Source organism: Hippocampus bargibanti, linkage group LG10, assembly GCF_051943395.1.
Source record: "Hippocampus bargibanti isolate YZ-2025 linkage group LG10, ASM5194339v1, whole genome shotgun sequence".
In the NCBI taxonomy this organism is placed as follows: Eukaryota; Metazoa; Chordata; class Actinopteri; order Syngnathiformes; family Syngnathidae; genus Hippocampus; species Hippocampus bargibanti.
The window spans coordinates 3781421-3802961 of NC_142743.1; the positions used below are offsets into that span (position 1 = coordinate 3781421).

Consider the following 21541-nt stretch of genomic DNA (forward strand, 5'->3'; position numbering starts at 1 on the left):
ATTACGATATTATTTTCGTTTCCCTTGCACATTTCTAGTCTTTTTATGTATAATTAGTACCGTTTAGTACGATACCCGGTTGTTACGATAATCCGGTTATTACGGTGCTCCTTTTCATCCCCCGCCGGCCATTTTTGTTGTTTACATCGATATATCCGTCGCGCCATTGGTCAACTTGGTCACGTGTCTTGTTACGTGAGCCGCCATCGGTCGCGCCATTGGTCGACTTGGTCACATGAGCCGCCATCGGTCGCGCTATTGGTCGACTTGGCCGTGTGACTTTGTCACGTGACACGCCATCGGTCGGGCCATTGGTCAACTTGGTCACGTGTCTTGGTTACGTGTCACGCCATCAGTCGCGCCATTGGTCGACTTGGTCAGGTGACTTGGTTACGTGCCCAGCACTCGTGTAGCAGAGCCATTTTCATTTTCAGACGCTAGCTCGTGTGTAGCAGACGAGATTGAAGTGTTTGTGTTAAAAGGTAAAAATGGGAAGCAGAAGAAGATTGATGACTTTTTTAAATTGTATACATAATACAGTAAGATGTAAGCGTTGCAGTTTCCCTGTTGTGTTATGTACATGCCCACTGTACTGTATATGAATGCAATCGTTTTTTGCAACAATGTTTCTTGTTTTGTCTGCTGAAGCGCGATGATTTTGAAAATTATTAACATTCCATACTGTGTATTAAAGGACAGCCGATGTCACTTTTTATTCAAATGCAAATAAAAATGACTTCACGCCAAGACGTCTTGCATTGCTTGTGAATCCAAACAATGGCTTCAGATTCGGATAATATGCTTTCTTGTTACACATCCAGTTATGAATATGTTTCAAATACACTGTAGTTCTGAAGATTAAAGCATACATGTTTACAATCATTAAAGAATTATATGTGCCATTTTGAGGCAACATTGGGGGAACATCTCTGACCCAAAAAAAGGGAGCTAATGGCCAGCTCCGTTTCTTATATGGCGCTTGGCTGCCCTCTTTTGGCAGCTTTTGTTTAATGCAGTTCGGCGCAGGATCGGATATATCGATAGTCCCGGTTATATCGATATTTTTTCGGACTCCCTTGAGTATCGCTATAACGAGACTTTACTGTATATAGATAGCGAGCTAGCGAGGTAGATTGCTAAATAGAGAGCTAGCTAGATAGCTGGCTAGGGAGTTCACTAAATAGCCTGCTGGCTAGCTAAAAACCTGTATAGATAGACTGGCTGCCTTTCCAACAGCTCCTGTATTTTGTTTTTCTACTTTCATTCCTTTCATCACTTTGCTGCTGTGAAATGTAAATTTCTCCACTGCGAGACTAATAAAGGCAAATCCAATCCAGTAGCGAACTGGCTAGCTAGATTGCTAAATAGAGAGCTAGATAACTAGCTAGATAGATAGCTACACAGATAGCGAGGTAGATAGCTGACTAGCTAGCTCACTAAATAGCTACATAGCTATCGAAATAGCTACACAGCTAGCTAAATAGCTATACATATATATAGCTACATAGATATATAAATAGTGAGCTAGCTAGCTAGATTGATAAAAAAATAATACATTTCATTTACAAGCGCCTTTCAAAACTCTCAAGGACACTTCACAGTCACAGGATATTTTTTCTGCGGGTGAGCAGCGTCAGCAACATGCGCCAACGTAATAGATAGATGGCACAAATACGAAGGGCAATATTGTGCTGGTGGCTACCTGGCGCTTTGCGCACCGCGAGCGCAATGGTGCCGCCCGCCATGGAGTCCGCCAGCTCCTGAAACTCGACGGGAACCTCGGCCTGCTTCCAGCGCTCGTTATCTAGCAGGAGACTGCGGGCAGATCGATCCGTCGTCGTCAAGGAACGAATGTGGCACTCGCCGCCGGTCGCCGGCGCTCACCTGAGTTTGGTCTTGCGCTCTTCGTGGAAGCGGTGGACGAAGCGGTCGGCCTGACTCTGCAGCGCCCCTCGCAGGGAGACGCTGCGCCTGCCACATAGTTCCTCCGTCTCCTTGGCGAAGGACTCTACCGCCATGGAGAGATTCACAAACTCCGCCGAAGTGATGCGCTCCAGGGAGGCGTCCTGCAGGAATGTGTCATACATACATAAAAAGATATATACAGTGGGGCCTTGGTAAACGAACACCTTGCCTTACTAATTTTTTGGTTTACGAACGTTAAATTTATGAAAATTAAACCTTAGCATACACACTACTTTTCGGGAAATACATGGAGCAGCGCCCCACCATGGCAGGCGGAGTAATCTTCGGCGGAAGAACACCAAACCACACGACCGAACAGCGCCCCAGCCGGCCTACCTTTCCACACCCCCTTTCTCTGAGTGCACACGTCGATCGTCTTCAAGGATTTTTTATATACTTTTGCTGTTATGGGACCGAAAAAGACCCCACCACATGCTTGTGCTCAGCCGAAGAAGACACAAAACAAAATTACAGTCGAGGAGTAGAAGGAAATTATTGAGAAACACGAACGAAGTGTGCGTTTGTCTGACTTAACGGCCCAATAGCAATATGCTAAGTCCACCATTGCTACCATCCTTCGCAACAAAGAAGACATTAAAGGTGCGTGTGTTGCTAAAGGTGTTTCCGTGTTGTCAAAGCAACGGTCTTGGGTAATCGAAGAGGTTGAAAAATTTCTGTTAATTTGGATTAACGAAAAGCAGCTAGCCGGCGACAGCGTGAATAAAACAATTATATCCAAGAAAGCACGGCAAATTCATTGATATCGTCATGCGGCAACCTGGAAGTTCGCCGTTTATTGATGATTTTAAAGCTCGCAACGGAATGTTCGAGAACTTGAAGCGCCGAACATGGATTCATTGCTCGTCATGGTGAGACAGCCAGTTCTGACAGTAAAGCTGCCGAAGCCTACAAGCGATCATTCCTCGAAATGGTGAAAGAAGAAGGCTACGTTCCTCAGCAAGTATTTAATGCAGATGAGACCGGCCTTTTTTGGAAGAAGATGCCTAACCGGACTTTCATAACACAGGAAGAGAAGTCTGAACCCCATTGCATCAAGCCATCAACGACCATCACAAAGGTAAATAAAACAACTTTATTATACAGTGCAGTGTACTTCTTTCATTACAATACAATAGCACATTTATTATACATAGAACAAGGTATACTGTTTGTAGAGTTAAGGCTTATTTAGTTGAAAATTATATTTTATGGAGGCCTGGGAACGGATTATTTTCATTTTAATGGTTTCCCATGGGAAATTAATTTTTGGGATACATACTTTTCGCCGTACACACTGTCTGGGAACCAATTAAGTACGTAAGCCAAGGTCCCACTGGGTGTGTGTGTGTAATATATATATATATATATATATATATACACAAGGTCTGCGTCAGGTGCTGGGGAACCAGAGCACCCTGATGAAAAATGGGCTACTGGAACAAAGCGGAGATGGACGAGATGCGATAACATGGCTCTGTTGGAATGCTACTACTCAAGCAACCCTAGTCAGAGGGGTTACATGCGGAGAATGGGGGCTGAATGGTTACTTCGAAACCCACAGTCACGGTTGACCACGAAACAACTAGTAGCTCAGTGTTCCAATATCCACAAACGGCAATTGCTATCACAACTTGAGATTGATGAGGTACAACACAAATTCCGAGGTGAAGGGCCCCAGGCTGCCACATCACAGGAAGAGGTTCAACCAGAGATTGGGAGGCAAGCCCCAATGAATAATGAGATTGGGAAGCCAGCCCCAATAAATGAAATGCTGAGCGAGGCAGCAAATGACCTGAGAGATAAGATCATGGCAAGAATGAAAACTGGGCAACGAAGGCACCGATTACAACGGCTATGTGAAGTACCACCTGAAAGTCTCATGGAAACTGTGAATGCAGCACTGAGAACGATCCCGACCGGAACGATCACGGAAACCAATGAGCTGATATACACCTCAGCATCAGTGATCCTAGACATGCTTGGCTACAAGAGCAACCATGAGAGCCACGAGATTCATTACCCACCATGGAAAAGACGGTTGGAGGCCAAGATCAAGGCGGCTCGGAAAGATGTGAGTCAATTGACGGAGACCCAGAGAGGTGTGAATAAAAGGCCAATACCCAAGAGGTACATGCAGATAACCATACCTGAAGCACTCGAAACTGCCAAACAAAGGCTCCAGGCCTTGGCCAGTCGCCTAAAGAGGTACACGAAAGAGAATGAGGCCAGAAGAATAAACAGGCTGTTCGCAACACAACCTGCGAAAGTGTACGCTCAGTGGCAGGGTTCTAACAGCAGAGCAGACCCTCCAAGGCTGGAAACTGAAAGATACTGGAAAGGCATATGGGAGAAGGATAACATAACAGCAGTGCACAATGGCTGGTGACTCTGAAAGAGGAGCACAGCAACCTCCCTGAACAGAACCCAGTTACCATCACAGCGGCAGATATACAAGGAAGAGTCTCAGGTATGAAAAACTGGACGGCACCAGGCCCGGATATGGTCCACACCTACTGGCTAAAGAAACTCACAGCTCTCCACGAGCGCCTAGCAGCACAAATGAACCAGCTGCTGATGGATGGGACTCACCCAGGATGGCTAACCGAAGGGCGAACAATCCTGATAATGAAGGATTCCTCAAAGGGTGCAGTTCCTTCCAACTATCGGCCAATAACCTGTCTCTCCACAACATGGAAGCTCATGTCAGGCATCATTGCGGCTAAGATAAGTGGACACATGGATCAATACATGAGCAAAGCACAGAAAGGCATTAGTAGAGATACTAGAGATGCCAAACATCAGCTGCTGGTTGACAGAACAGTCGCTCAAGACTGCAGGTCCCGACATACCAACCTGTGCACAGCCTGGATTGATTACAAGAAAGCATATGACTCGATGCCACACACATGGATCAATGAATGCTTGGAGTTGTATAAGGTCAACAGGACCCTGAGAGCCTTCGTTGCAAACTCGATGAGGATGTGGAAAACCACACTTGAAGCCAATGGCAAGCCACTAACGCAAGTGTCCATCAAATGTGGCATATACCAAGGTGATGCACTCTCCCCACTGCTGTTCTGCATAGGACTGAACCCCCTCAGCCAGATAATCGCCAAGACAGGCTATGGATACCGCCTCAGAAATGGAGCTACGATCAGTCACCTCCTCTACATGGATGACATCAAGCTGTATGCTAAGAGCGAAAGGGACATAGACTCCCTGATCCACACAACCAGGATCTACAGCAGTGATATCGGAATGTCATTCGGGCTGGAGAAATGTAGTCGGATGGTGACTAAGAGGGGCAAGGTAGTTCACACTGAAGGGGTCTCACTCCCTGAAGGAACAATAGCAGACATTGAAAACAGCTACAAGTACCTCGGTATACCACAGGCCAATGGCAACCTCGAATTAGCAACAAGGAAAGCGGCTACGACCAAATACCTCCAGCGGGTGAGGCAAGTCCTCAGAAGCCAGCTCAATGGCAAGAACAAGACCCGGGCAATAAACAGCTATGCCCTGCCAGTGATCAGATACCGTGCAGGAATAATAAGGTGGCCAAAGGAAGAGATTCAGACCACGGATGTTAAGACCCGAAAACTCCTCACCATGCACGGAGGGTTCCATCCCAAGTCCAGCACCCTGAGACTGTACACAAGCCGTAAGGAAGGAGGCCGGGGACTAGTGAGTGTGAGAGCCACTGTCCAGGATGAAACATCCAAGCTCCATGAATACATCAAAGAGAAGGCTCCAACGGATGATGTACTCAGAGAATGTCTCAGTCAATGGGGAACAGAGGATGAGGTGCTGGAAGAGGGACAATCATGGGAGGAAAAGCCCCTACACGGGATGTACCACCGAACCATAGCAGAAGTGGCTGATCTCAAGAAGTCCTATCAGTGGCTAGAGAGGGCTGGCCTAAAGGACAGCACAGAGGCACTCATCCTGGCTGCCCAAGAGCAGGCCCTGAACACCAGAGCCATAGAGGCAGGCATATACCACACCAGACAAGACCCAAGGTGTAGGTTGTGCAAAGAGGCACCTGAGACAATCCAACACGTAACTGCAGGGTGTAAGATGCTGGCAGGGAAAGCCTACATGGAGCGCCATAACCAGGTGGCTGGCATAGTCTACCGAAACATCTGTGCGGAGTATGGACTGGAAACCCCAAGGTCAAAATGGGAAACACCTCCCAAGGTGGTGGAGAATGACCGAGCAAAAATCCTGTGGGACTTCCAGATACAGACTGACAAGATGGTAATGGCCAACCAACCAGATATCGTGGTCATAGATAAAGGGGAAAGGAAAGCCGTTGTCGTGGATGTAGCGGTCCCGAGTGATGGAAACATCAGAAAGAAGGAACATGAGAAAATCGAGAAATACCAAGGGCTCAGAGAGGAGCTGGAGAGAGCCTGGAAGGTAAAGGTGACAGTCGTGCCTGTGGTGGTTGGAGCACTCGGGGCAGTGACCCCCAAACTCGACGAGTGGTTGCAACAGATCCCGGGAACAACATCGGATATCTCGGTCCAGAAAAGCGCAGTGCTGGGAACAGCACGGATACTGCGCAGAACCCTCAAGCTTCCTGGCGCAGAACCCTCAAGCTTCCTGGCCTCTGGTAGAGGACCCGAGCTGAAATGGGGACAGACACCACCCATGGTGGGTGAGACGAGGATTTTTTTTTATATATATATATATATATATATATATATACACAGTAAAGTCTCGTTATATCGATATCGGATATATCGATAGTCCCGGTTATATCGATACTATTTCTATGCACGCACGGAGAAAATTACATGCAAACAGGGTCGGATATATCGATAGTCCCGGTTATATCGATATTTTTTCGGACTCCCTTGAATATCGATATAACGAGACTTTACTATATATATATATATATATATATATAAATAAAAAATCCTCGTCTCACCCCTCATGGGTGGTGTCTGTCCCCCATTTTAGCTCGGGTCCTCTACCAGAGGCCAGGAAGCTTGAGGGTTCTGCGCAGTATCCGTGCTATCTGTTGCAACCACTCGTCAAGTTTGGGGGTCACTGCCCCGACTGCTCTGACCACCACAGGCACGACTGTCACCTTTACCTTCCAGGCTCTCTCCAGCTCCTCTCTGAGGCCTTGGTATTTCTCGACTTTCTCATGTTTTTTCTTTTTTCTGATGTTACCATCACTCGGGACCGCTACATCGACGACAACGGCTTTCCTTTGCCCTTTATCTATGACCACGATATCTGGTTGGTTGGCCATTACCATCTTGTCAGTCTGTATCTGGAAGTCCCACAGGATCTTTGCTCAGTCATTCTCTACTACCTTGGGAGGTGTTTCCCATTTTGCCCTTGGGGTTTCCAGTCCATACTCCGCACAGATGTTTCGGTAGACTATGCCAAGGGAAAGAGCTGCTGTGGAGGCAGCCACACAGGGGGGCGCCATCTTACGAAATTGCTTAGAATATCTTGTTTTCTATCCTTTCACTCCCACCCCAACCCCATCCCTCTTCAATTGCTGCTGTGGACTGCAAATTTCCCCATTGCGGGACGAATAAAGGTATTCTGATTCTGATTCTGATTCTGATGCCAGCCACCTGGTTATGGCGCTCCATGTAGGCTTTCCCTGCCAGCATCTTACACCCTGCAGTTATGTGTTGGATTGTCTCAGGTGCCTCTTTGCACAACCTACACCTTGGGTCTTGCCTGGTGTGGTATATCCCTGCTTCTATGGCTCTGGTGTTCAGGGCCTGCTCTTGAGCAGCCAGGATGAGTGCCTCTGTGCTGTCCTTTAGGCCAGCCCTCTCTAGCCACTGATAGGACTTCTTGAGATCAGCCACTTCAGTTATGGTTCGGTGGTACATTCCGTGTAGGGGCTTTTCCTCCCATGATTGTCCCTCTTCCAGCACCTCATCCTCTGTTCCCCATTGTCTGAGACATTCTCTGAGTACATCATCCGTTGGAGCCTTCTCTTTGATGTATTTATGGAGCTTGGATGTTTCATCCTGGACAGTGGCTCTCACACTCACGAGTCCCCGGCCTCCTTCCTTACGGCTTGTGTACAGTCTCAGGGTGCTGGACTTGGGATGGAACCCTCCATGCATGGTGAGGAGTTTTCAGGTCTTAACATTCGTGGTCTGAATCTCTTCCTTTGGCCCCCTTATTATTCCTGCAGGGTATCTGATCACTGGCAGGGCATGCATATATATATATATATATATATATATATATATATATATATATATATATATATATATATATATGCTTTATTGTGTATATATATATATACATATATATATATATATATATACATATATATATACAGTAAAGTCTCGTTATATCGATATCGTTTATATTGATAATACTGCTTATTACGACACTATATTCATTTCCCGTGCACATTTCTAGTCTTTTTATGTATAATTAGTTCCGTTTAGTACGATTCGTGGTTTTTACGATAATCCGGTTACTATGGTGCTCTTTTTCATCTCCCGCCGGCCATTTTGCTATGTTTATATCGATACACGCCATCGACCATCACAAAGGTAAATAAAACAACTTTATTATACAGTGCAGTGTACTTCTTTCATTACAATACAATAGCACATTTATTATACATAGAACAAGGTATACTGTTTGTAGAGTTAAGGCTTATTTAGTTGAAAATTATATTTTATGGAGGCCTGGGAACGGATTATTTTCATTTTAATGGTTTCCCATGGGAAATTAATTTTTGGGATACATACTTTTCGCCGTACACACTGTCTGGGAACCAATTAAGTACGTAAGCCAAGGTCCCACTGGGTGTGTGTGTGTAATATATATATATATATATATATATATACACAAGGTCTGCGTCAGGTGCTGGGGAACCAGAGCACCCTGATGAAAAATGGGCTACTGGAACAAAGCGGAGATGGACGAGATGCGATAACATGGCTCTGTTGGAATGCTACTACTCAAGCAACCCTAGTCAGAGGGGTTACATGCGGAGAATGGGGGCTGAATGGTTACTTCGAAACCCACAGTCACGGTTGACCACGAAACAACTAGTAGCTCAGTGTTCCAATATCCACAAACGGCAATTGCTATCACAACTTGAGATTGATGAGGTACAACACAAATTCCGAGGTGAAGGGCCCCAGGCTGCCACATCACAGGAAGAGGTTCAACCAGAGATTGGGAGGCAAGCCCCAATGAATAATGAGATTGGGAAGCCAGCCCCAATAAATGAAATGCTGAGCGAGGCAGCAAATGACCTGAGAGATAAGATCATGGCAAGAATGAAAACTGGGCAACGAAGGCACCGATTACAACGGCTATGTGAAGTACCACCTGAAAGTCTCATGGAAACTGTGAATGCAGCACTGAGAACGATCCCGACCGGAACGATCACGGAAACCAATGAGCTGATATACACCTCAGCATCAGTGATCCTAGACATGCTTGGCTACAAGAGCAACCATGAGAGCCACGAGATTCATTACCCACCATGGAAAAGACGGTTGGAGGCCAAGATCAAGGCGGCTCGGAAAGATGTGAGTCAATTGACGGAGACCCAGAGAGGTGTGAATAAAAGGCCAATACCCAAGAGGTACATGCAGATAACCATACCTGAAGCACTCGAAACTGCCAAACAAAGGCTCCAGGCCTTGGCCAGTCGCCTAAAGAGGTACACGAAAGAGAATGAGGCCAGAAGAATAAACAGGCTGTTCGCAACACAACCTGCGAAAGTGTACGCTCAGTGGCAGGGTTCTAACAGCAGAGCAGACCCTCCAAGGCTGGAAACTGAAAGATACTGGAAAGGCATATGGGAGAAGGATAACATAACAGCAGTGCACAATGGCTGGTGACTCTGAAAGAGGAGCACAGCAACCTCCCTGAACAGAACCCAGTTACCATCACAGCGGCAGATATACAAGGAAGAGTCTCAGGTATGAAAAACTGGACGGCACCAGGCCCGGATATGGTCCACACCTACTGGCTAAAGAAACTCACAGCTCTCCACGAGCGCCTAGCAGCACAAATGAACCAGCTGCTGATGGATGGGACTCACCCAGGATGGCTAACCGAAGGGCGAACAATCCTGATAATGAAGGATTCCTCAAAGGGTGCAGTTCCTTCCAACTATCGGCCAATAACCTGTCTCTCCACAACATGGAAGCTCATGTCAGGCATCATTGCGGCTAAGATAAGTGGACACATGGATCAATACATGAGCAAAGCACAGAAAGGCATTAGTAGAGATACTAGAGATGCCAAACATCAGCTGCTGGTTGACAGAACAGTCGCTCAAGACTGCAGGTCCCGACATACCAACCTGTGCACAGCCTGGATTGATTACAAGAAAGCATATGACTCGATGCCACACACATGGATCAATGAATGCTTGGAGTTGTATAAGGTCAACAGGACCCTGAGAGCCTTCGTTGCAAACTCGATGAGGATGTGGAAAACCACACTTGAAGCCAATGGCAAGCCACTAACGCAAGTGTCCATCAAATGTGGCATATACCAAGGTGATGCACTCTCCCCACTGCTGTTCTGCATAGGACTGAACCCCCTCAGCCAGATAATCGCCAAGACAGGCTATGGATACCGCCTCAGAAATGGAGCTACGATCAGTCACCTCCTCTACATGGATGACATCAAGCTGTATGCTAAGAGCGAAAGGGACATAGACTCCCTGATCCACACAACCAGGATCTACAGCAGTGATATCGGAATGTCATTCGGGCTGGAGAAATGTAGTCGGATGGTGACTAAGAGGGGCAAGGTAGTTCACACTGAAGGGGTCTCACTCCCTGAAGGAACAATAGCAGACATTGAAAACAGCTACAAGTACCTCGGTATACCACAGGCCAATGGCAACCTCGAATTAGCAACAAGGAAAGCGGCTACGACCAAATACCTCCAGCGGGTGAGGCAAGTCCTCAGAAGCCAGCTCAATGGCAAGAACAAGACCCGGGCAATAAACAGCTATGCCCTGCCAGTGATCAGATACCGTGCAGGAATAATAAGGTGGCCAAAGGAAGAGATTCAGACCACGGATGTTAAGACCCGAAAACTCCTCACCATGCACGGAGGGTTCCATCCCAAGTCCAGCACCCTGAGACTGTACACAAGCCGTAAGGAAGGAGGCCGGGGACTAGTGAGTGTGAGAGCCACTGTCCAGGATGAAACATCCAAGCTCCATGAATACATCAAAGAGAAGGCTCCAACGGATGATGTACTCAGAGAATGTCTCAGTCAATGGGGAACAGAGGATGAGGTGCTGGAAGAGGGACAATCATGGGAGGAAAAGCCCCTACACGGGATGTACCACCGAACCATAGCAGAAGTGGCTGATCTCAAGAAGTCCTATCAGTGGCTAGAGAGGGCTGGCCTAAAGGACAGCACAGAGGCACTCATCCTGGCTGCCCAAGAGCAGGCCCTGAACACCAGAGCCATAGAGGCAGGCATATACCACACCAGACAAGACCCAAGGTGTAGGTTGTGCAAAGAGGCACCTGAGACAATCCAACACGTAACTGCAGGGTGTAAGATGCTGGCAGGGAAAGCCTACATGGAGCGCCATAACCAGGTGGCTGGCATAGTCTACCGAAACATCTGTGCGGAGTATGGACTGGAAACCCCAAGGTCAAAATGGGAAACACCTCCCAAGGTGGTGGAGAATGACCGAGCAAAAATCCTGTGGGACTTCCAGATACAGACTGACAAGATGGTAATGGCCAACCAACCAGATATCGTGGTCATAGATAAAGGGGAAAGGAAAGCCGTTGTCGTGGATGTAGCGGTCCCGAGTGATGGAAACATCAGAAAGAAGGAACATGAGAAAATCGAGAAATACCAAGGGCTCAGAGAGGAGCTGGAGAGAGCCTGGAAGGTAAAGGTGACAGTCGTGCCTGTGGTGGTTGGAGCACTCGGGGCAGTGACCCCCAAACTCGACGAGTGGTTGCAACAGATCCCGGGAACAACATCGGATATCTCGGTCCAGAAAAGCGCAGTGCTGGGAACAGCACGGATACTGCGCAGAACCCTCAAGCTTCCTGGCGCAGAACCCTCAAGCTTCCTGGCCTCTGGTAGAGGACCCGAGCTGAAATGGGGACAGACACCACCCATGGTGGGTGAGACGAGGATTTTTTTTATATATATATATATATATATATATATATACACAGTAAAGTCTCATTATATCGATATCGGATATATCGATAGTCCCGGTTATATCGATACTATTTCTATGCACGCATGGAGAAAATTACATGCAAACAGGGTCGGATATATCGATAGTCCCGGTTATATCGATATTTTTTCGGACTCCCTTGAATATCGATATAACGAGACTTTACTGTATATATATATATATATATATATATATATATATATATATATATATATATATATATATAAATAAATAAAAAATCCTCGTCTCACCCCTCATGGGTGGTGTCTGTCCCCCATTTTAGCTCGGGTCCTCTACCAGAGGCCAGGAAGCTTGAGGGTTCTGCGCAGTATCCGTGCTGTTCCCAGCACTGCGCTTTTCTGGACCGAGATATCCGATGTTGTTCCCGGGATCTGTTGCAACCACTCGTCAAGTTTGGGGGTCACTGCCCCGACTGCTCTGACCACCACAGGCACGACTGTCACCTTTACCTTCCAGGCTCTCTCCAGCTCCTCTCTGAGGCCTTGGTATTTCTCGACTTTCTCATGTTTTTTCTTTTTTCTGATGTTACCATCACTCGGGACCGCTACATCGACGACAACGGCTTTCCTTTGCCCTTTATCTATGACCACGATATCTGGTTGGTTGGCCATTACCATCTTGTCAGTCTGTATCTGGAAGTCCCACAGGATCTTTGCTCAGTCATTCTCTACTACCTTGGGAGGTGTTTCCCATTTTGCCCTTGGGGTTTCCAGTCCATACTCCGCACAGATGTTTCGGTAGACTATGCCAAGGGAAAGAGCTGCTGTGGAGGCAGCCACACAGGGGGGCGCCATCTTACGAAATTGCTTAGAATATCTTGTTTTCTATCCTTTCACTCCCACCCCAACCCCATCCCTCTTCAATTGCTGCTGTGGACTGCAAATTTCCCCATTGCGGGACGAATAAAGGTATTCTGATTCTGATTCTGATTCTGATGCCAGCCACCTGGTTATGGCGCTCCATGTAGGCTTTCCCTGCCAGCATCTTACACCCTGCAGTTATGTGTTGGATTGTCTCAGGTGCCTCTTTGCACAACCTACACCTTGGGTCTTGCCTGGTGTGGTATATCCCTGCCTCTATGGCTCTGGTGTTCAGGGCCTGCTCTTGAGCAGCCAGGATGAGTGCCTCTGTGCTGTCCTTTAGGCCAGCCCTCTCTAGCCACTGATAGGACTTCTTGAGATCAGCCACTTCAGTTATGGTTCGGTGGTACATCCCGTGTAGGGGCTTTTCCTCCCATGATTGTCCCTCTTCCAGCACCTCATCCTCTGTTCCCCATTGTCTGAGACATTCTCTGAGTACATCATCCGTTGGAGCCTTCTCTTTGATGTATTTATGGAGCTTGGATGTTTCATCCTGGACAGTGGCTCTCACACTCACGAGTCCCCGGCCTCCTTCCTTACGACTTGTGTACAGTCTCAGGGTGCTGGACTTGGGATGGAACCCTCCATGCATGGTGAGGAGTTTTCAGGTCTTAACATCCGTGGTCCGAATCTCTTCCTTTGGCCCCCTTATTATTCCTGCATTCCTGCAGGGTATCTGATCACTGGCAGGGCATGCATATATATATATATATATATATATATATATATATATATATATATATATATATATATATATATATATGCTTTATTGTGTATATATATATATACATATATATATATATATATATACATATATATATACAGTAAAGTCTCGTTATATCGATATCGTTTATATTGATAATACTGCTTATTACGACACTATATTCATTTCCCGTGCACATTTCTAGTCTTTTTATGTATAATTAGTTCCGTTTAGTACGATTCGTGGTTTTTACGATAATCCGGTTACTATGGTGCTCTTTTTCATCTCCCGCCGGCCATTTTGCTATGTTTATATCGATACACGCCATCGGTCGCACCATCGACCTCGCCATTGGTCGACTTGGTCACGTGAGTTTGTTACGTGACCAGCTCCCGTGTAGCAGAGCCATTTCCATTTTCAGACAGAGATTGAAGTGTTTGTGTTAAAAGGTAAAAATGGGAAGCAGAAGAAGATTGATGACTTTTTTAAATTGTATCCATAATACAGTAAGATGTAAGGGTTGCAGTTTCCCTGTTGTGTTATGTACATGCCCACTGTACTGTATATGAATGCAATCGTTTTTTGCAACAATGTTTCTTGTTTTGTCTGCTGAAGCGTGATTTTGAAAATTACCATGCATTCCATACTGTGTATTAAAGGATAACCGATGTCACTTTTTATTCAAATGCAAAACACCAATAAAAATGACTTCACGCCAAGACTTGCTTGTGAATCCAAACAATGGCTTCAGATTCGGAAGTGAAAAAACTTATGCATAAAATAAAACGCCTTTACACTTTTTTAATGACTATTTCCTTTCAAAAATGCAACCAATGCAAAATCCTCACGTTCTGTACACACGAGAGAAACCACGAAGGCCAGCATGTACAAACATGAAAAACTGATTGTTGCAAGCGACAAAGAATAGTGTATCTGAATACAACACAATTAACTACATGGATGGAAAACAAAAACTGCAACGTTTACATTCCGTTAATGAAGTATTCTGCGGCACGTCGAACTCTTTCGCGATGGAGGATTTGATTCTCCTCGACAGCCATTATTGCCTTGTACTTCGTTCCGAGGTCACAATTCTCACGTTTCCCCATGGTTTAAATTGGTGTTGTACAACAGTACTGTATATAAGCTCTGCTACGCCTTTTTTATTGTGCTCGCGTATGACAGTTCAAAACACGGAAGTTGGTAGAAAATGGCATCTGCTACACTGCGCAAGACACGGGAGCTGGTCACAACCGATACAGATTTCGATAATGGTGGTACTGCATAGAAATCCCTAAGCAAATATCGATTCACCTTAAAGGACAACCGACGTCTCCGGACAAGTTGTGTCCATAATTTGTAAAATGGCTTCAAATGACTTCTACTGAGCATATTTTAATAAGATTCCACCACATATAGCTATATTTTACGTTTTAAGACTCGCGTTGAATATTCAGGGAGTCTTGTTTTTGAGTTGGTGACGAGTCCGTACGTGACGTCACTAAAGGAACGCCCCTGACCGAAAAAAGACGCATTGTAGCAGTCCTTCCATCACGTCAATGTATTTTGCTGTACATGTTTGGTCTGGGGACCTCGTGTTGCACCCAAAAGCCGCCAGAAGAGGGTATCCAAGCTCCATATAAGTAATTTATCAGCCTGTGGAAACGGAGGTGGCCACAGGCGGTCGCCATTTGCTGCCTCTTTTTTGGTTATACATTCCCCCCCCTCCTATTGCCTCAAAATGGCACGGAATAAATTCTTTAATCGATTGCAAACATGTATGCTTTCCTCTTCAGAACTATTTGAATCATATTCATGACTGGATGTGTGACAAGAAAGCATATTCTCCGAATGTGAAGCCATTATTTTGATTCTCCAGCAATGCAAGACATCTTGGCGTGACGTCACGAACCGGGGGCGGGACTTTCTGAAAATGCCCAATTCGCAGCTCAATTTTTTGCAGATTTTGGACACTTTCAGTCATTTTTATTGGTGTTTTGCATTTCAATAAAAATATCATACTGCATGTTTTGGGTATTTGGGTTTTGGGCCGGGGGGTCGGTAAAATCAAGTCCTAAATGTTGTCGTACCTTGGCTCTCGCGGTGAGGATCTTGACACAGCGGTCGTGGCTCATGTCGGAGGCGGCGTGCAGAAGCTCCTGGATGTTGTTTAGCAAACGGTTCAACTCCAAGTCAGACGGCATCATGTCGCCGGCGGTGTTGTACCTGCGTCGCAACAAAATTCCCTTTGATTCAACGTCCCGTCGGGTCATTCCGCTTCAATTCGTCACTGCGCTCGTTCTGCTGTCTCAATGGTTTTGATAGACTTTCTCCATTTTCCAACTACAGGTAACATCAGAGTTCCGACAGGGTTCCGTTCCGACAGAACAAAATGGCCAATGCGACGTTTACACGACAGGATAGTATATGATGTCAATCAGTTGTTTTTAAGCAACGTTTTCTATTGAATACTATTATTCACCAAACTGTTTACAGTTCATTTATACATTTGATAACTTTTAGTGTCGTTTAGATCATTTTGTATTTCATATTATTGATTTTATGACTTTATAACCGTACCTGTAATGTATACAAAACTGTGCTAGCTATTAGCTACCTATTCTCTAGCCATTGACTATCTTTTCACTCGCTAGCTAGCTTACTCTCTATTTGATTTAGTGCCGGGTTGAGTGAACGCTGGCGCGTGTGGCTGCCGCTGCTCACCCACAGAAAAAAACTTATCCTGTGACTGTAATGTGAGTTTTGAAAGGCACTTATAACTTAAATGTATTATTATTTATTGTACAGTTCATTTATAAATGTTACTTACCTTTCAGTGTCGTTTTTATCATTTTATATTTCATATTATTGATTTTTATGACTGTATATCTGTACCTGTAATGCAGCGGTCGGGAACCCTTTTGACTAAGAGAGCCATAAAAGTAAAATACAGTGGTACCTCGGTTCTCGACCATAATCCGTTCCAGAACCCTGTTCGAACACCGAAACCATTTTTCCCGTTACAAATAATATAAATCATTTTAATCCGTTCCAACACCCTGAATGTTTACCTTTTTAGTACAGTATTTAATACATTACTTTATGCATAAAATTGCACATAAAAATATATATACACATAAAAAACAATGTATATCTCAGAAAATATTAAGAAAATGGCAAAGACACAAATAACAAACATAAATGTAACCCAGGCTAATTGTACGTTCGTAAAGAAAAGAATTATGAATAGGATTTTTAACCTTTGTGGTGGTCAGCAGAAGGCGCAGGTGGACGGAGCAAATTTATTGTTTGGAAGGAGAGTCCCCTTCCAGAAAAACTTCGGGGAGCTCTTCTGTCTGAGGGGTGCTCACACGTTCAAATCTCTTTGCTCCTGTCACGTGCGAGTTGACAGCGGGGGGGTGGGGCTGCCTCTCCCGGCCGCCCTCCACCTGCTGTCAATTCTCTAATCACGGACACGGGGCATTTATACGGTTCGCGATCACCTCGCCAATGCTGGATGATTGACTCACCTCGCCACCGTACCTGGACTCTTCCTTCGATGCACGAGTGTATCCGGTCCGAGATATTTCCCCTGCGTCCCGTAAATTTATGTCATCTTCCGGGATTGCGTAATTTTGCACCCTCGTGTGCCATTTGCTTTCTGGCGTAGTAAGCGGGTCGGATCACCCCCTGCCTTCTTACTCGCTGTGTTTTCTTTTATTTGTGAATAAACATCCTGCTTGGTTAGTACGTCTCTGCCGCCTGCTTTGGGATCCCAAACAATCCACTACGTTCCGACGAGTCAGCTGCCGTCACTCTCGCTCGGAACGTGACAGCTACGGATGACTCGGCTACAGGTTGTTCTTTTCTCTTAAAATATCTATCCAATGACACTTGCTCTCACTCCCACAGCCACATCACTAGATTTCACAGCCTCCTTATTCTTTAATATCGTACTGATCATAGATTTCGCCATGCTGTATTCCCTAGCCAGATCAGAATTAATTCTTTCTTAAATGCAATAGTTGTACAGCACGTACTTTCTTTGGAGGCATAATTAGGGGCTAAAACTCTTCGTACACCTATATTAAACGCTATAGCAAAACGCAGCACGTCCGCAAGCGACAACAGTTGGTCACGGAGCGAGCGATACACCCGTACGCCGCTCAGCACCCCACCCTCGCGTACGCACTCACGCGTCGTACCGGTGTTCGAACACTGCGAACTGCGAAGCAAGAATTTCTCGAATATTTTGTTCGGACTCTTGAGTTGTTCGAACTGTGAGTCGTTCGAAAACCGAGGTTCCACTGTATTTAGAAATGTTTTTCAGTGAGAGCCACACGCACACGCGCGGGCATTTAAACGCGTGTGTGCGTGCGGGCGCACACGCGCAAACAAGCACGCACGCGGCCACCTTTCAACAAAATGTCAGAATGTAAGATAAAATAACTGTGATAGTACTCACCGTTAATATGAATGGTTTTCCGTTACTCGTGATTAGTAAAAATCCAGGCAAACGATCAGAATTAAATTCAACTTGCCGGTCCAGAGGCGAAGTCACTGCTAGCTAGCCTGCACACGGCTCATAAGCTTCCACACTTGCTATCTGCAATATACTTCTCACAGAAGTATATTGATGCTAACGTTAACATGGGGCTTGTTAAAATGTCACTGACATTCAACTGTTTCATCGATGGAATTGTTTCATTCCCAATTAGAATCAGAACATTTTCTCTCCTCAAAGGCGAATGATCCGGTGCATTCAAGCTGAAGTGCAGTCGTTAAAGGGGCGTTTACCTGTTTCAACATGACGGCCAGTATCATCCAATCAAAATGGCGCTTTCAGCCAACTTAGGTCAGTGTCATCCAATCAAAATTGCGCTTTCTGCCAACTGCAGCCCCAACAGGAAATGAACGGCGAAAAAAAAACGAGAATATGTATTTAGTTTTATCGGCGAGCCATCTGCAACCATCAAAAGAGCCATATATGGCTCGCGAGCCATAGGTTCCCGACCCCTGCTGTTATGTATACAAAACTGTTTACTGCTCTCCCTGCTAACGGCCAGAAGAGGTCGCCTGACACACACACTCGGAATAAAGCAGTGTACAGTACGACAGGACATGTTGCCGCGATGGTATCTGCACTGTATAACTACTGTATTGAATGTAGTCACGCAGTAGATTGCTGTGCGAGTGTGTGACATGCTGGCTGGCCAAAATTGTAGTACGCGTTGCCGGCAGCTTGCGCATTGCAGTGCCAGGTATAAAATAAAAAAGGGTCTGGCGGTCGTAAGTACAGGTGGTCATAACTCGCACCGGTCGTAACTCAGACATTACCTTGATTGTTTTTTTTGTTTGTTTGTTTTTCATGACCCCCATACACACACCTCCATAGCTAGCAAAGTCATCTTTGAATGGAGTTCAAGCTAAGATGACAGGGGTTAGCCAGGGGCTACTTGTGTTCAAAAACAGGAACAAGAAATGACAATTTCTGTGGACTTACATAAAGTTCTGCTGTCCACAAGCCGATTCGGCGCCGGGTGACCCGGGAGGCGAGGCGGCTATGGCTTGGTGGGTGTCGTGGAGGGCGTCGCTGATAAAGGGGCCATCGTGCGTCAGGTAGGCCAACTCGCCGACGTCGCCGCAGGTGGCAGGCGCCTGGTGAGGCTGACGTCGCTCCGGGTGGGACCGCCCCGCCGAGGAAGTCTTCCGGGTGGACTCCAGAACTTCCAAGACCACCGACCGGATCACGCCGAGGGTAGCCTAGGAGAAGAACACAATCTTGGCTCTCCATCAGAAAATAGCATGACGCGGAGCTCCATTTCCGATTGTTTACGGGTTTTGGTTTTTCTTGTGGGGGGTGCTGATAAAGCGCTGGTCAGACCTCTGGTAATATTTTCCCCTTCCACGAATGGGCAGCATTTGCCTCTAGTCCATGATAGCGCTTTGTTCCAGTTTAGCAATATGTATGTACAGGTAACATCTGACTTACGACCAGCTCGACTTACGACCACGAGGAAGAGGAAAGGAAAGAAAGTAGAAAGAATACAGGGCACCATTTTGAAGGAAAAACAGGGAAAAAAACAAAATACAGGTAGCATTCAACTTACGACCAACTGTACTTACGACCACGACCTCCAGACCTTATTTTTACTTTTTTAATTCTACGCCTAGCATCGCAACGCGCTAGCAGGCCGGAAAAACGTACAATTTTAGCCAGCCAGCCACCATCTCACTCTCGCACAGCAATCGACCGTGTGATGGAACCAGAGTTTGCGAGTCATTTATCCACATCATCACCACCATCATTTTGAATGGATTTCGACAAACGACCGTTTGGTCGGATTGGAACTCGGGCGTAAGTCAGCTGTTACCTGTGTTGTATTTTGTACAGCCGCCCCCATTTCAAGCTCAGTAAACTGCAGACCCATATAACTAAGGAAGTAACTTTTTTCTCATGAAACAAGCGAGTCTCCGGTTTCTTACGCTGAATTGAATGTTTATGCAGTCTTAAAGTCAATATTCTGAAAGTGCTATATCAATGTTTTAGACTGTATTTTGGACAGCCGCCCCCATTTCAAGCTCAGATAACGCCAGACCCATATCACTTAGGAATTAACTTTTTTTTTCTAATGAAAGAATAGAGTCGAAGGGTTTTTACGCTGAATTGAATGTTTATGTAGACCTAAAAGTCAATACAGTGATACATTGGCTTACGAACTTCATTGGTTCCCAGACAGAGTGCGTAAGGTGAAAAGTGTGTACCCTAAAAATTAATTTCCCATAGGAAACCATTAAAAAGGAGATTAACCCGTTCCCAGGTCCCAATAAAACATAATTTTCTACTTTCTAATTTTCTAATCCTTAAAACTACAGAAAATATACTTTATTTCACGTATAATAAATGTGCTAATTTATTACCATAGCACATTGTGCTATGGTATTATAATTAAAGAAATAAACTGGACAGTATAATAAAGTGGTTTTATTTACCTTTGCGATGGTCGTTCGTGGCTTGATGGAGTGGAGTGGCCGGTTTCATCAGCATTAATCACTTGATGAGGAACGTAGCCTTCTTGCACCATCTTGAGGAATGATCCCTTGTAGATGCTTTTTCTCTGATAATTTTACCTAGTTCCTCATCAATTGTCTTCTGTTTAGCTGGGTTGATAGATTTTTGCATCAAGTGTACAGATGGCTTGTGCGGGTTATTTGTGGAGCCTGATTGATGGGATATTTTAACCTTGCAGTCTACACTCTGCCTTTGAACTATCAAAGTTGAAATGAGTCCAAATTTCACTGTTTTCTATCAATTTTCTTTCTCTCTCTGTCGTCTACCTGTCTCTTTAATGTTTAAACCACCTCCCCTCACTGCTGCGTTCTTGACTAATCACGTGGCTTTAACCGAAGACTGGGGGCGGGGAATAGAGGACAAAAAAAGTCCCCTCCCATTTCTTTGTTAGGAGAACGGGCTCGTTCGCGAACGACACATCACTCATTGTGGCGCTCCGTGTGTATCCCGAAAAATAGTTCATATGCCAAGGTTAAATTGCCATGAATTTAACGTTCGTAAACCGAAAAGCTGTAAGCCAAGGGGTTCGTAAATCGAGGTATCACTATTCTGAAAGTGCTATATCAATGTTTTATACATTATTTTGTATAACCACCCCATTTCAAGCTCAGATAACCCCAGACCCATATCATTGAGGAATTAACTCTTTTTTTTTTCCTAATGAAACATGAGAGTCAAAGTTTTTTTTACGCATAATTCAATGTTTATGTAGTCCTAAAAGTCAATATTGTGAA

At 45.4% G+C, this 21541-nt stretch overlaps 1 protein-coding gene across 4 annotated transcripts in view; it reads right to left on the reverse strand.

Moving 5' to 3' along the window:
* The window catches only part of vps54 (VPS54 subunit of GARP complex), a 51748-nt gene that overhangs the window by 4832 nt on the left and 25375 nt on the right, over positions 1-21541 (reverse strand). For all 4 annotated transcript variants that reach the window (XR_016116207.1, XM_089005948.1, XM_089005947.1 and 1 more), the window contains 4 exons: positions 19239-19498; positions 15826-15961; positions 1885-2066; positions 1703-1815 (listed from right to left, as the gene is read on the reverse strand). Coding sequence is in view for 3 of the 4 variants with exons in the window: in XM_089005948.1 (XP_088862074.1) it covers positions 1703-1815; positions 1885-2066; positions 15826-15961; positions 19239-19498 (691 nt within the window). In the remaining variant the exon portion in view is untranslated. The remainder of the gene's footprint in view (positions 1-1702; positions 1816-1884; positions 2067-15825; positions 15962-19238; positions 19499-21541) is intronic.